Here is a 16,438-nt window from a genome sequence, read left to right on the forward strand (position 1 = left end):
CCTTTTGCTCCCATCTTTTGGTGCCCTTCCATGTCACACCTTATGCCAGGAACAGCCTCCCACTACTCGAGATCCATATGGAAAGCTGTATTCTGTTTTAGACAGATCCTGCCTTTCCTTCTGGCTCCTTCCATGTAGCCTTCCCTCAATACCCTACATCCAACCATATCCTGCTCTGGGGTAGAAATGATCATGCTGGCAAGACTGACCTTCCCTGAGAGCAGAAGGAAGGGGCTTTTGAATGTCTCCTGCCTGGACAGGTTCTAAGAGTTAAACTCAAGAGCAGACAGCACAGAAGGAGCAGCGGAAGAAGGAGACAGAGAAGGGAAGGAAGTCAGGCCACTCAAAGGAAGGATTGGATAGGTGGGCAGAGCAGACTGAGGAACTTGGACAAAGTTTAGAGAAAGTGGGCACTCTGGGCTCTCCTGGAGCTGGGGGTTGACATGATGAAAATGGCATCCCCCATGTGGCTGGATTAGAATGGGCTCAGGCCAATGGTGGGCATTTAAGGAGGCCAGTGTAATGGCACAGGGAATGGGGAGAGTCAGACTCCAGGACATGGTGATGGAGGGACTGACATCAGATGTCAGGGGACGCTGAATCACAAGGCCACCGAGGTGGTGGGCCTGGGTGATAGGAAATGGGCAAGTGAGGGGGACACGCTGTTTACAGGAGCTGACAGCAGGTCTACCCTCCCACGGGTAGACCATGGGAGGTGATGGCAGGACATCCGGGGACAGTGGCCTTGGAGTTAGTTGCAAAGGTGAGAAGCCTGGCTGGAAACATAACAGAGACAGCGGAGGCACAAGCAAGCACCAGCCTCCTGAGGTGGCGGCCGCTCCTGGTACCGTTCACCTGGTCTCTGCCAAGAGCCCACGGGATGAACACCGTTCCAGGTCTCTGACTGGCCAGGGAAGTCCAGCGCTTGCTTCGGCCATGCAGCAGTGTCCTCCCTTTTACCACAGCCGTCAGGTAATTCAGAGCCACGTTTCATGCCCAAGTATCGCCGCCCATGCCACACCTCTCAGACACGTGGGGAGCATTGTCACTGACTCTCCCTGGTTCAGCCTGTCTCTGCTTCTCAGCTCTGCTGCAATAACAGCGTCTGTGTATATAAATGTATATATATTATATGTGTGTGTGTGTGCTAAGTCACCTCAGTCATGTCCAACTCACTGAGACCCCCATGGACTGTAGTCCACCAGGCTCCGCTGTCTATGGGATTCTCCAGGCAAGAATACTAGAGTGGGTTGCCATGCCCTCCTCCAGGGGATATTCTGTACCCAGGGATCGAATCTGAATATTTTAACATCTCCTGCTTTGGCAGGAGGGTTCTTTACCACCAGCACCACCTGGGAAGCCCATGTATAGTATATACATTTATATAAATATATATACATGTATCACTAGTTTTCTTAAAGTGTGTTGGGTTTAACTTGAAAATTTCCTGAAACTTTCAGAATGAGATGTGGGTACGAATGCTAAACAAATAGGTAAAACTACACATCCGCTAAGTCCATGACATGTGTGTGTTCCTCTCCATGAGTTCCTGTGTGTGGGTTCAGTGTCAGCCATGTTCATAAGGTTGGTTGGTTTTCAAAGAGTAGAGTGGAGAAATGGAGAGACCAAGACCCAGGCAGGGAGGGGCACCTGATGTACTTCCCTCCTGGAGAGTCCTTCATCTCCTCTCCCCTTCTGGACTGTGTGAGGGAGGGGTTGCGTGGGGTCTGATTCATCATTGTGTCACCTGCAAGTCAGGCCCATCAAATTATAGCATTCAACCAATTAAGCAAGTATTTATCAAATAACCAAGGGAGGGGTACTGTGCAAGGTGATACGTGATTGTCAGCTGAAGGGAGGAAGAAGGAAGAGGAGGAAGGCAGTTGAAAGAAGGGGAGGGGAGGAAGGAAGGAAGGAGAAAAAAGGGCTCCTATGACACATTTCAGGGCATTTGATGCCCAGATGTAAAATCCATCATTTCAGGCTTCCACTTCCAAAAGCAGCTGAGAATCACGAGGAAATGATCTCATCACATCTGTCATTAACCTGAGAAGTTAACTGGATGGTAATAGTTTTGTAAATGACACTGTGTGTGTGGTAGGGGATGGTCCCCTGCTGCAGAATCCCTGGCCAGGGCTGGTCAGCAGCCTTTTCAGGGTCTGGGGAGGGTCCGAACTGGAGGGAATGTGAGGGCAATGGCGGGGTCTGTGGAAGCTGTGGGGTGGGGAGGGAGGTGTGGGGAAGGGTGTTGGGGCAGGAGGGGATAAGAATGTGGGAGGAGGCAGGTGGAGTGTGGGTGAGATGCGGGTGAGGAGCTGTAGTGAAGGAGGTTGAGGACTGGGATGCTGGTGAGTGGGGATGATGGATGGAAGGGGTGGGCTGCCAGCACACAGGGAAAGGGTGGGGCACAGTAGGCAAGGTGGCAACCCTAGAAATCATCAAGGTAGTGATCCTAGAAGTGATCGATCTATTCTATATAATCTTCACCACAATACCATGGGGTAGTTGCTATTATTGTCATCCCCACTTTACGAATGGAGACACTGAGGCACAGAAAGGTAAACCACTTGCCCAAGTTCATCCAGTTATTAAGTGGCAGAGCCAGGGTTCAAATCCCAAGAGTTCTCATGCATAGGCCACACCCTCACCCACCAGGTCAGGCTGACATTCAGCCAGAAGGGGACGCTGGGGCCCAAGAGTCAAAGCCACTTCCCTGGAGCCCAGCCCCTCAGGGTCAGGATGTGAACCCACGTCTCCCCAACTCTCAGGCGCTGCAGGACGGGACTCCCAAGACCTTGGCCTGAGTTTGCCCACAGAGGTCCAACAATCATGGCAAAGAGGCCGGTGGCCAGAGCTTGCCCAGCCAGGCCGCTGGTGGTCAGGACTCACCATGAAGTAATAGAGCTGCGAGGACCTGGCCATGAACTCAGGCCGACACACGGCCACACAGATCTCCACGAAGCCGGCGTGCTGGCTGGGCTTGGCCTCCCCCATCTCACATACGATCCTGCAGGAGGAGAGGATGGCCCCATGGATCACAGGAGGTCACGGCCTCCCTGCCGTGACCCGTGGGCCCCACGCCTACCTGGGCCTCCTTCTCTGCAGTACCATCTCAGGGATGGGCAGGGGAGGAGGAGGTGGAAGACACTGATTCCTCTGGCAAGGGCTCCTCCCTGGTTCTCAGGAAATGAAGTGTGATCTACAGGGGTCTCCTTGGGGGCCCTTGGAAAAACGGGGTGTCTCGAAGAGGACCCCAGACACTCAGTCCCTAATTCATGAATTGTCCGCTCAGTTCTCAATTAGAGTTCAGGGAAAGTTGCAACCAAACAGCTTAGGCAATACAGATGGCAGAGCCTAGAGAGGTAAAGTGACCTACCCAAGGGCACACAGCCATCAGACAGGGACCTCAGAGCAGACCTAAGGTTTTCAAGTCCTTGTCTCGGAGCTCTTTGCTCCCAAGGCATGGACTGCCCCAGGCAGTGGTTTCTGCTCCTAGTCCATCTGGCAGGGGAAGGGGTAAGGGAAAGTCTGAACATCTCCCCTTTTAAAAAATTGTTATTGTTTCACTTATAAAATGGTTCATACCCTTGAACACAGTACAGAAGTAAAAAGCAAGTGTGCCTTTCTTCACTAATCTCTCTCAAAATCTTGGTGTATAAATCTGTGCAGACCTTTCTCTAGATCTATGCAAATGTATAATACAAATAATCTCCATTTTATAAATGAAGAATTGAAGCACAGAAAAATATATGCTTTTCTGTCCCAGTAACATAATTAATACATGGTCGGTAAAAAAAGAGGACAAAAAAGTCACCTGCCATATATATATCCCTGCGCCCCTATTGCAGCCCCTGAAATATCCACTGTCAACATCTTGGTGTTTATGTTTCCAGTCTTGCTTTTCTTTTACAAAATTAATAATAAACTCTTTTTTTCTGCTTGGTAACCTGTGTTCTCACTTAAAATAACTTGTGTATATGCCTGGTCATGATTCTCCTACAGCATCAAATTTAATGGCGGTGTAGTTTACTGTCCTAGGTATATACAATAATTTTTTAAATTAATTCCCTATTTTTAGACATGCAAATTGCTTCTACAATTTCACTGTTAGAAATTGGGCCAAAATAAACATTCTTGCAAATAAATATTTGTGCATTCTGTTTATTTGAGGAAAGTTCTAGAAGTATTATGGCCAGGCTAAAGACATTTGACCTACATTTCCAAATTGCCTTCCAGGAAGGTCGTCCCAATTTACCCTCCTGACATGAATGTATGAATGTGCTATTTCTCATGCCTCTCATTTGAACCGGGTATTAACTTTTAAAAATTGTCCCCACTGTTTTAATTTGCATTCCATTGGTTGCTACTGATATTAAACATTTTTTATATGACTTTGGTCCTTTGTCTTGTGAATCACACATGCACACTCTGCTAATTTTGTGATAATTGCCTTTCATCTATAGCACCTCTTTATATGTTAAGAAAAAGCGTACTGTAACAGGGTATAACTGTATTCTCGGTTTACCATTCATATTTTTACTTCGCACACAGTGGTTTTGGTGCACAAGTTTTAACTATTATGTACTCAAATTTCCTAATCTTTTCCTTTATATTTTTTCTTTTGCAGTCATACCTGGAACACCGTCCCTTTCTTGAAATCAAATAAATTTTCACCTGCATTTTGTTCTAATCCTTTTATAGTTTTATATTTTACCCTTAACTCTTTATTCTATCTAGAATTTATTTTGGTGTATAATGTGAAATAATAATCTGATATTGTACTTTTTTCCAGGTATTGAAAATGAGCCACTAATTGAATGAGTTTTGCTTTCCTTTGTTGTTTTGTTTAGTCACTAAGTCGTGTCCGACTCCTTTGCGACCCTATGGACTGCAGCCTGCCAGGCTCCTCTGTCCATGGGATTTCCCAGGCAAGAAGACAGGCAACACAGTGTAATGCATTCACCTACTTAAGTGAGACCTTGCAAAGAGTTAAGAACTTATGCACACAGGGACAAGTGGCAAGGTTTCACTCTCGGAGGGGCAATATAGAGGGTGTAGAATATAGATTTTACTGTGCTGGTGAACATTTATTTCATGCTTGTGTTTGCTGGGCTGGAAAATTGTCTTTACTTATTTACAAGGCAATACATGATTCACAGACCTCCCTTGCCAGGTAGGTTAGAGGTCAAGGCCATGGTCAAGATCATGTGTCTAATGGCCCTCTCTGTGGACCAGCAGATTTTGCTGGAGGAAAACAATCCAAGTCCCTACAGGCATGAGAGTGGATGTGGAGGTCCATTCTCAGCCTCCATAGATGGTCCTATAGGATTAGCTTTCTTCATAGCCGAGAGTGGACAGGACTGGGGAGTTAGAGACATCAGAGGGAGTCAGGGGGAGGAACTGAACTCTCACTACTGTAGATTTTGATATTGATCCATCTTGCTCCTACTCATCTCCACACCCCCAAAGAGCTAATGATCATTTTCCCCTTCTCTCCCTGCCCTCTCCCCTTCCTCTTTCTGGACTTCCCCCAGTGTGGCAGCTGGCTAGTTCAGGAGCTGGGGAGTTGTAGGAGTCCCCCCCACACACACCCTAGAAGGTGAGGGACAGTCTCCTTTTCTGTGCATAAGCTCTAAGAGCCTCTGCTGTTGACCAGGGAAGACGTCAGCGTCAGTCATCTTTTTACGTGGGCTTCTCATCCCTGCTCTGCCCACGTCTCGGAGGCCTCCACTTACTGTTCGGCAGGGATGTAGCCATCCACCAGAGGGCTGCACTCCACACCCGCCACCTTGACGTGGGAGGCGATGTCCCGGAACTCCAGGCCCAGGTTCTCCCCTCGGATGGTGACTTTGGTGCCCCCTTCCCGGGGGCCTGTCACCGGGATTATCTGGAAGGAGGAAGCATGATAATCTGATACCAAGACAGAGCATCACCCCCCACCGGCTGATGGCACAGGAAGAGTCTCTTCCCCTTCTATACCCTGTTCCCTCCACCCAATTCCTTGAGTTGAATTCAAGTCCACAAGGGCACCCAGGTCTGGGACTGTGGATGGGCAGGAGCTTCTGGAAGAGTATTCTGTGTTTGTGGATGGTTTTAGGAGCAGGGTTCAAAGCCCCTTGTTCCTCTTCCCATTTCACAGAAGAAGAGATAGAATGTGATCTGCAGTGTTACTGGGTAATTCATAGAAAATCGGAATTAAAGCCTACCAGCATTTATTTGGTGGCACTAGTAGTAAAGAACCCGCCTGCCAATGCAGGAGACATAAAGAGATGCAGGTTTGACCTCTGGGTCAGGAAGATCCCCTGGAGGAGGGCAAGGCAACCCACTCCAGCATTCTTGCCTGGACAATCCCATGGACAGAGGAGCCTGGCGGGCTGTGGTCCACAGGGTCGCAAAGAATCGGACACGACTGAAGCCACTTAGCAGCAGCAGCAGTATTTGCTCACGTTAGTTCCATTCTCAATGGAAATGAACAAGCCTCCTATCAACCCACAGCCCTTTCCACGATGGCATCCACCCATCTTTCAAGATCCTTGTCAACACTCACTTCCCCATCACCAGAGGCTCTCTCTGTCTTTCTCCACTGAAATTTTAGGACCCCTTTGTATGCTTTTTTCATCATAGCATTTGTGTCTGATTCCTCGCACTGCCATCCCCCTGCCCCCTCCTCTTCAGATCCTGAGTCTCTGTGAGCACAGGCAGTGATGCCTCCCTTCTCCTCATGGACTTTCTGGTGACAGCACCATAGTTATTTTCTTAAGTTGTAATTGTATTGAACACCCCAACTATCCAAGCATCTTCCTGGAGTTAGAAAAATGTTTGTCACAGCTCCTCTGTCATTATCTGGTTCGGTTTCTAAGGAGATGGGTTTAATTTAGACTTTATTTTCATAAACTTGGCCAAAATGACTGGCTTTCCCTCCTGAGACGTCACCACTGATGCTAAAAACCCATGATTGGAATGTTAGAATTCAACAACCAAGGGCCTGCTTTGTGGTGGGGACTCCATACACTTCATGTGATCTAATTATGAGCCCACACAGTAGTGACCTGAATAGCAGAAGACACTCCATGCTAGCCTCTCCTGGCATCTGACAGACCAGAGAAGGGCCCATTTCTTGTTCTCGGTGCTGCTGAACACCAGCATCTGGTTCTTGGTCAATGTCAATGGGATCACTATTGGAGGAGTCCAGATAGGATACCTCTTTAATATGACCTACTCTCTATCCTTCCAGGGTTACAAGTGGGGATTCCATCCTGGCAGGAGGGTGAGAGATAGGGAAGGGAGTAACAGCTTTGCTGGGCTTTCTAGGCTGTTCACCTACAAAGGTCAAGACACTTATGCTTCTCAGATGTGTAGGTGTGCAATCTCTAAGTGAGCGTACATGCACATGCACATTTCCACTGCAGTGAAAAAAAAACAGATTCTTTGGAGACAGGCTTGTTTCTGTGTGAGGAAGGTGGCCAGACAGAAGGGGGTGGGCTGGGGCAGCCCCTGTCCTCCCCAGATGCCTGCCCAGCCAGTCCCCAGGGCGCCGCTGGCACCTGGCAGCAGCGGCATCATGATATTTCAGCTCTGGCCTGTGGTCCTGAAAAGGGAGTTTTATCTCTGGCTCAGTCCTCAGGTGCCCGGGATCCCCGGAGGGCCGATACCAGTATGGAGCCAGTAAATAGCCTTTGTCACAGGGAGATTTGTTTCATTTGCCGTCTCCTCCCTGCGATTTTCTTGGTCTTGGGCCAAGAAGAAAGCAAGTCCCATCGTTTTTGCCAGACACACCATTAGCAGTCCTGCAAGGCAGCCCCGGGGGATGGTTTCTTGCTACAGGCTCTGAGGGTAGGGGGTGGCAGGAAAGGAGGGGAGCCCTCATATAGAGGGGGACCAGAGACATCCACCTGACTGCCTTTTCCAAATAATTCTGTACGTAAAATGCATGAGTATCATTCCATGGTTTGAGAACTATTGTTGAGATTCTGACTCATGCAAGAGACTGAAGTCAGGACTGAATGAAGCTCTCTTGAATCTGGAGAACCAGGGATATGGAGGGTGAAGCGGCTAATGTGGGGGGAGGCACTAACGTTGGTGGGGGGCCCACACCCAGGGGGCCACGCCCAGGAGGCTGCTTTGCTGGAGGAGCTGCTCACTCAGGAGTCAAACCCCTTCCTGTCTTACACATCCCCGCTGTGTGTGCATTACTTGTGAGGGGAGGAGCCAGGGAATGAGTGGATGGTCTTCTGCCTTTGTAGCGGGGGAGACAGCAATCCAAGAATCAAGAGACCAGCTTTTCAGGACTCCTTTGATTTGGACTTTGGTCAGAGTAGGTCTCAGTGTCGATCTTTTATGTAGGAGAGGGTGATAATAACCCCCAATTCATGGGTTGCATTGTGTCCCCCTAAATTCATATGTCAAAGTTCCTAAATCCCAGCATCTCAGAATTGCGACCTTTGGAGAAAGGGTCTGTATGGAGGTAGTCAAGTCAAAATGAGGTCATTCCGGTGGGTCCTAATCCAATATGACTGGCGTCCTCATAAAAAGAGATTTGTACAGAGACACACATAGAAGAAAAACGATGTGAAGAGACACAGGAAGAAGACAGTCACCTATAAGCCAAGGAGTTGTTGTTGTTGTTTTTTAGTGGATAAGCCCTGTCTGATTCTTTGCAACCCCGTGGACCTTCCTGACCCAGGGATTGAACTGCGTCTCCTGCATCAGCAGGTGGATAGAGGAGCCTGGAAGAGACCCTTTCTGTCTCAGCCCTTAGAATGAATCAACCCTGCAACACCTTGATTTCAGTGTCCAGCCTCCAGAAGTGAGAGACAATGTGTTTCTGTTGTTTAAGGCGCTTGGTTGCTGCAGCCCTAGGAAATCACACAGCAGGTTTGCTGTGAGCCCAGATGTGGTAAAGGATAGGCAGCTATTTCAGACTCTGAAGCACCACACAAATGTGCAGCCTGTAACTCTGGGCTTCCCTGGAGGCTCAGTGGTAAAGAATCCACCTGCCAATGCAGCCTACTTGGGTTCGATCCCTGGGTCAGGAAGATCCCCTGGAGAAGGAAATGGCCACCCACTCCAGTATTATTGCCTGGGAAATCCCCTGGACAGAGGAGCCTGGTGGGCTATAGTCCCTGGGGTCACAAAGAGTCAGACACGACTTGGCAACTAAACAACAAGCAACAATTGCTAGGGTACCAGATGCAGGCGTGTGTGACACGGCCCAGGGCTGGGTGCCCAGCGTCCACTCACTATGGATGGGCAGGCGGAGCTTCCTTCTCCTCTTCTTCCCTCTGTCCCTGCTGTGACATTATCATTGTCAGTACCAAGCACCGAGGCACCTACTATGTGCTAAATCCTGGGCGTCGGGAGTCGACGTATCAGACATCGTCCTGTCACTGAGACAGGCATGTCTCTTCCTTATTCTACAAGAAGAGTAAGGGATTCCATCAAGGTAGGAGGTACCTTAGGGGGTCTCCCTGAGGGAGTGTGGCTGTCAAGACACCAGGGAAGTAGAGGGTTTAGACACTTTAACAATGATTTTAACAGGGTTGATGATGAATGAGGAGGAAGAAGGTGATGAGATCCCCACGAGCTGGGTGTCAACCAAGCATTTGTACGAATGTACTCATATAATCCCTGGCCCTGCTCTGGGAGGTGAGCGCTTAGGCCCATGGCACAGATGAGCAAGTTGAGGCCTGGAGATAGAGATGAATTAGGGCCATGGGACCCAACAGTTAGTTGGGATCAGCTGATGGCACAGGGATCTCTGTGACCCCAGTATCTGCATCTCTAGCTCTGCCCTGCCCATCAGCACTCCTAGCTGCACTGCCTGTGTCCCGCACCCTCCTAACCATGCTCCCCAGCTGTTTCTGCCATCTGACAGCTTAGGTCTCGCTCTGTGTTCACCCTGAAGCCTCTCCGCTCTGACCTCCGCCTCTCCAGGGCTGGGGTCCGTGCCCTTGACCCCTATGCAGCCTGGGCTCATGTGCTGACTGCTTAACGAGCTGCCGCCGATGAAGCCTCATGGGCGCATCACCGAGACGCCTGGAGTCCAGTAAGGGGAGTCGAGGACTGCGCATCCTTCCTGGCACACGGGGACGCCACAGGACAGCTGAGCTGAGCCCTCTCGGCTCTCGACCTCCTCTGATGTGGGAAGGGCCTCTGAGCCAAGCCTACAGCTGCTGCAGATTTGCAGGAAAATGAGGCTGCCTGCAGCCAGTTGGGCACCTGGTCGTCGCCATGGGGTGCCGGCCACCATGCCAGGCGTGCCTTTCAGGGCCCAGCCGGGGGGCAGGACAGGGCCCAGCAGAGCACGGCTCACCTCTGTGATGCGGGGGTTCGTGCACTTGCTGTTGGCGCCCGACAGCTCCAGCCACTGGCTCTCGTGGACGGGGCAGTGCTGCCGGAGGGTGCACTGCCCTTGGCTCTGGCACCAGCCGCATTCGAAGTCCGGGTCCGCCTTGAGGCACAGCCCGCAGCTCTCACGCATGGCCCCGCACTTATAGAGGTGAACTGCAGGCAGAGGGCAAGAGGGGCTTGGAGATGGGGCAGGGTCGGGGGGAGCCAGGAGTGGACCGGGAACGGGAATGCAGTCCTGGCCTCTGTATGGGACACGGGCAGCCTTGTCCGCTCTGCCTTTTGGATGCAAAAAAGGCCTGGGCAGAAGAACACGGCTGGGGGGGGAAGTCTGCCCCATAAGCAGGGGCCCAGTTAGCTAGCTGCTCCCTGCTAACCCTGCTCCCTCCACTGCACTCAGCTGCCCACCCACTGGAGCAGTCACAGAGCAGTGGGGGTGCTGGGGAGGCCTGGAGGGTGGGCACGGAACGGCGCCGCCCTGAATGGGAGCAGCCCCTCCCTGCCTGCCTCCTTGGCCCGCCTTCCGCACCTTTATTCTGAGCCGGGTTGTCAATGCTGAAGTGCCCGTTCCACACAACCGTCAGCTCCACCGGCAGGTTGTTGATCTCCATCCCTTCGTAGGAATACTGCGGCCAGGATGGGAAGAAAGGAGAAAGCTGGTCATAGAGATGTCTATGGGGTGAGGGGTGCCCACTGTTCAGCCTGGTGCCCGCAAGAGTGCACGGGGCTCAGGACAGGCCAAGACTGTGTGAGCTCACGTGTGTGTGCATGTGCAAGCACACTAGAGCACACACACATACACGCATGTGCAAGCAAGGTGGAGATGCCCGTCTCAGGGGACCAGAGCAGGGGGTCAAGAAGCTAAGGCAGGGAGGGGCCGGGCCTGGGTGGGACACACATTTGGAATGTGGTTTCACGGAGCAGACTACAATAAGTCTTGGCCACCTTTTCTGGACGCCTGTTCCTGCCAGCTGAGCCTTCCCCTGGACGTTTAAGTGAGAGAGGAGATTGCTACCCACTGGGTGCCCAGGTGGGGAGCTCTGACCTTTAGGCCTTGCCAGGCCCTCAATGTGATTTGAAAACTTTCATTTCTAGGACATGTTCAGAGGAGGTGGGTGCTTTACCAGGGAACTGGCCAAGCCTGATCAATTCGCAGGCAGGGAGAGAAGGGGAGAAATGGGGAAGACATGAAGAGGCTGCTCTCTTCAGGGGTGAGTGGCTGGGGTTTAAGCAGAGAAGAGGATGGATGAGAGCTCAGAGGTGAGGTGGGAAATCCTAAGGTCATTGTATAGCACAAACCTGGAAATCTGGGTCAAGACACCAGAAGCTCCAAGGTCGGGCAGAGGGCTGCAGTCCCGCAGCAGTCCATTGGATGGGGAGATGTTCCAGGCCTCTGGGCCCTGCTTCCCCACCCAGCTCTCCTCTAATGTCCCTGCCCCTGCCCCAGGCTGGGTCTATCCCAAAGGACTGTGGTGCTAAGGAGGGAGGCGGGGAAGTGGGATGCCCCCAGCATGCCAGCCCCCATCTGCCTTCTGCCAGCATCCCCTTCTCCATCCCTGGAGAAGGAGGGCAGGCGGCAGGAACTTGCTGCCCGCCCAGGGTAGTGCTTCCAATCCCTACCTGGTGATTTTCTCATTATTCCACTAGATTCTGCCCACCACACGGGGTGGGATGGGAGATTGAAGCTGAAACAGGTTTTCTGAGGAGGAGGCACTGGGGGTGGGCAATTGGTTGGAAAAGTTCCATTCAGGGGACTTGGTCTGAAGTTGTGTTTGCAGAGCCAGCAGGCTCTCTTAATGCGGTTTATGTTTGGAGCGGCTGGGCCATGGGGATGTGCGTGGCTATTGTGGCAGGCAGCTGACGCTCTGTTTCCCTGAGGGGAGGACAGCACAGAAACTCGGAATGCTCAGGCTGCAGAAGGTCTTGAGGGCCTCCGCTCTGCAGCTTATCCGTGGGGGCTTCTAAAGGAGATGCTATCATCTGAACCTGGGAAATTGTCCTATATTCCTGAGTGACAGAGCACACTCCATGACGAGCATGCTGTGACCTTGTCCTCATATGGAATCACAGGCAGGGTGTGTGTCCAGCCTTCTTCAGGCTCTACCCTAGCACACCAGGGGTTTTCACGAACTCTTTGCTAATGATGCCTGGGCTAGGGAGCCACATGCAGTGTTTTTCCCCCAGTGGTGGTGGTTTACACCACCATCCACACTCTTGCATAATCTCCCCCTTGACCGATGACTCCTGGGCCAGGGTCAGGGTTTGGGCTGAACTGTAGAATAAAGCAAAGCTTCCTACTCCTGCGGGAACAATACTGGAGAATATTTTTGGTTATCCTATAACTCAGCTGATGACTCATAAGCTTTCTGCCGTGCAGGCCAGTAATCAACTCCCCAGAGGTTAAGTGTTTCGCATCTGGGTGGGTCATTCCAAGTTGCCCTGAGTTTTCTTAAAAAAAAAAAAAGAAAGAAAGAAAGAGAAGGACTGCCTTCATCAGAGGCAGGGGGGCCTCAGGGGTGGGGAATGAGGTCTGCTAAATGCAGATTCCAGGGCCCTACCCAGACCTGCTAAATCGGAATCCCTGGAGACAGGAGCACTTCCAGGGAGGCACTCTAGCGAGTCTGGTGCTGCTAAAGTTAGAGAATCTAGAGAATCACTGCTCCTCGCCTGCCGTCTGCTAGCAGCAGGGAGACAGAGGCCTGCCAAGGGGGATGTGTGTAGGAAAGGAGTGGGGGTCGGGGAGGCAGAGAACACTTTCCAGACACCCTCTTCCTATTTCCTCCTGTGGCCAAGCTCCTCTGCCTTATCCTTCCCATCCCCGTCCTCTGAGATCCCAGTGGGAGACAGATGGTGAGGACAAGTGTCAGGCCACCTAGACCTCTAGGAAGGATGCTGGCAGTGCCTAAATCAGCATCGGAGCCAGGTTCCTGCCTCTCAGGTCTCGGTCTGGGTCTGGCCAGGACCCAGAGTGGATGTGACAGGCAGCACCCAGGGATGTGTTAGCCAAAGACCAAGAGCACCTTCAGGGCCCTTTCCAGAAGGCCCTGAGATCCCCCAGAGAGCGAGGCAAGACAGACTGCCCATGTGTGCTCGGGAGTGTCTGCATGCACGAACGTCTTTGCATGCGTGCGGACGTGAGAAGAGGTCTGTGCATCTCTGTGCTTTCAGACGTGTGTGCGCCCGTGAGCATACATGGGCACACACATGTACTGCTATGAAGGGGCTCCGCAGTGACCGGCTGTGTGAATGCAGGCAGAGGACCTGAGTTTCAGGTTCTCCACGTGAAAAATGGGAATTACACACAGTGCGTACCTCACAGGACTATCGGGAGGGTTCGAGACAACCATCTGATGCTCTGGGCGGTACAGTGCCTGTCACAGAGAACGGGCACCCAAACATTATTGTCTATTTGAATCTGTGTGGGTACATTGAAGGGTGCTGTGTAAAAACAACTTGTGTTCCCTGTGTTTATGTCTATGTGGAATAATAGCAGCGCCTATTGAGTGTTTATGTGTCAGACACTCGGTACAGACGGAGACATATGCAGATGAGAACACTCACGTGTTCAGACGTGTGTGTATGTGTGTGTGTATGTGCACACATTTTCTTTTTGAAGAAAATAGAAATTATAAGGCTTTAAGGATCAGAAGTTCAGGGCATTGCTTCCTCTTTCTCCTCCCCTTCCTGAGATCTCAATTCTGAAATATTAACAGAAATCATTAACCGCGGTATTCCCCACCACCCTCTAGTTCTCCAGGGAAGTCACTCTGCTTCCTGGAGATGCCCTCCCTCTCCTTTGACCTATATCCTTCTGGAAGCAGCCTGCAGGGGAGCCTGGACCACTGGTTCCCATCCCTCAACACCCCCCACCTCCGCTCCACTTAGCATTTATATAGCTCTGTGTAATCAGTGGGCAGTTAATCTGCACAAAGCCCAGCTCTGAAGGATGAGTGCTTCAGGCTCCCAGGGGCCAGGAGGTTAAGTGTCTCAATCAAGGTCTGGCTCACCCTGGCCCAGCTCACGGATGACGTTACTCATTCCCTGTGAACCTCAGTTTCCCGACCTTCTAAAAGGAAAGAGAGGACCTCTGTATAATTTGAACATTCTTCCCTCCAGCCATTCCCCTGTCTGAGATATTTTCATGGAAAGTTCTATCAATTCTATCACCACAATAAGATGCCGGGGCTTCCCAGGTGGTGCTACTGGTAAAGAACCTGCCTGCCAATGCAGGAGTCACAGGAGACAGGGGTTTGATCCCTGGGTTGGAAAGATCCCCTGGAGGAGGGCACAGCAACCCACTCCTGTATTCTTGCCTGGAGGATCCCGTGGACAGAGGAGTCTGGCTGGCTACAAACCAGGGTCACAAAGAGCCGGACATGACTGAAGCAATTTAGCACGCACGCACACGCATATGTGTTGTGTCCATCTCCAGGACCTCAGAGGCTCAGCAGACACACTCCCAGCTGCGTTCCAGTAAAGCAGGAAGGGGGGACATGTCACGCCCCATCGGTCTCCCCATCCTTGTTTTGCACGCAGTAAACTGGGGCACCGCAAGAAGTTGTGAGGCTCCCCGTGGGTGGGTGGAAGCTGGGCCCAGAGCCTTACGTCCAAAGTGCAGCCAGCCCTCCACCCGCCTGCGGCCCACTGACTATCATGATGGCCAGTGACTGCGGGGCGGGACTGGGCGCTATTATTAGCAGCACTTGACATTTCTGGAGCCACAGTCTAAAGGAGGCCTCAAACACCCACAGTTGCTCCATCCTCCCTCTGTTGCCTGCGAGCTGCCCTGATTTTCCGCCTACAGGCCCCCGAGGGCCACGGCGATTGGCCCAGGGCCTGTCCCCACATAGTTGGCTGGAAGTGAGCTGCCTGCCTACCAGCCCTGGGGTCACCCCGTGCAAAATGTTCCTGTGTCTCTCTTTTCCTTCTCTCCTCTTCTGCTCTCCTCTGAGACCTCTTGGTCACCCTCCTGTCTCTGCCATCACAAACTGGGGGTGTGAGGGCAGGGGTTGGGTTCCTCTGTTAGAACCTTCTCTCCTCCTGCCCCTCTCCAGAGAGCTCATTTAGGAAACAAAACAACAATGACTCTTCTTCCACCATCCTCTCTGAGGCAGATCAGACCCTACTATAAAGTGCTCAGTTGCTGGTTTTGGCCTAGTCTTTGATGAGGGGTGTGTTACCAGACGGGGTTTAAGTCCTAAATTGGCTATGACGGGCTGTGTGACTGAGGGCAGGTCACCTGCGCTCTCTGGGCTTTGGAGATCCCCTCCCTGCCTCTGTCACAGATCAAGTAAATACTCAGGTCTCTTCCTGCCCTGATGGTACGTTGTTTTCTATTACAATGGTAAGGGAGGCTTGCCCCTGATAATGACCCCAATTTTTTTTTTTTAAGGAAGTCACTTGACATTAAGCACCACCCTGGCCCAGATGGCATTTCAACTGTGATCCCACTGATCCCCCTGAAAAGAGAGGCTCCTGATAAGCCTTCCTGAACTGTGTGATGCCAGCAGGTCCTGGATCTTCTTAGAACTCACTCTTTGTGGGGTACACCTCCTGTTTCCTCAGTTGCTAAGACTTTAAGATGGTAGAGAAACAAATGTTACCTTCCCTTCCCTCCTAGGGTGTTGAAGTGAAAAAGGCAGGAGGGAAAAGTTTATTTTGGGAGCAGGGCCTTGGAGGCACTGAGAACTGTCCATGGGGGTGGGAAGGCCTCCAGAGGATCCCCAAGTCCAGCAGGCCAGAGGTCAGTGCAGGCCCTCCCCCACTCCTGGGGCGGGGCAGGGGAGGTCAGGAGCTTAGAAGTCACCTCCTCTCCTTGGCGGTCAGAGCCTTGGGCTCCAGGCCTCCAGCCCCAGTATCACATTTCTACCATGGTTCTTGTGTCTCCAAACTCCTGGAGACAGATCCACAGGTGCCTGAGCCCGTGTACCCTGGAGGCTGGCTGATTGGGCAGGACTCTGTGGACTGGGGCCTCCAGGGACCCGAAGCTGATATGACCATCATGCCCTGGGCCAGCATGTTCACCTCTCTGAGCTCCGTTCACCCCTAGCCTGCTTCCTGCAGGAAGAGCAGGGTGCCCCGGGAAGAGCTT

At 51.8% G+C, this 16,438-nt stretch overlaps 1 protein-coding gene across 1 annotated transcript in view; it reads right to left on the minus strand.

The window, feature by feature from the left end:
- PLXNA4 (plexin A4) overlaps nt 1-16,438 on the minus strand; it is a 471,239-nt gene that overhangs the window by 66,502 nt on the left and 388,299 nt on the right. The window contains exons 11-14 of the mRNA XM_043872047.1: nt 10,877-10,973; nt 10,313-10,503; nt 5,736-5,887; nt 2,890-3,007 (exon numbers count right to left, since the gene is read on the minus strand). Coding sequence (XP_043727982.1) covers nt 2,890-3,007; nt 5,736-5,887; nt 10,313-10,503; nt 10,877-10,973 — 558 coding nt within the window. The remainder of the gene's footprint in view (nt 1-2,889; nt 3,008-5,735; nt 5,888-10,312; nt 10,504-10,876; nt 10,974-16,438) is intronic.

The sequence above is a fragment of the Cervus elaphus genome, chromosome 18 (genome assembly GCF_910594005.1).
Source record: "Cervus elaphus chromosome 18, mCerEla1.1, whole genome shotgun sequence".
NCBI classification, from domain to species: Eukaryota; Metazoa; Chordata; class Mammalia; order Artiodactyla; family Cervidae; genus Cervus; species Cervus elaphus.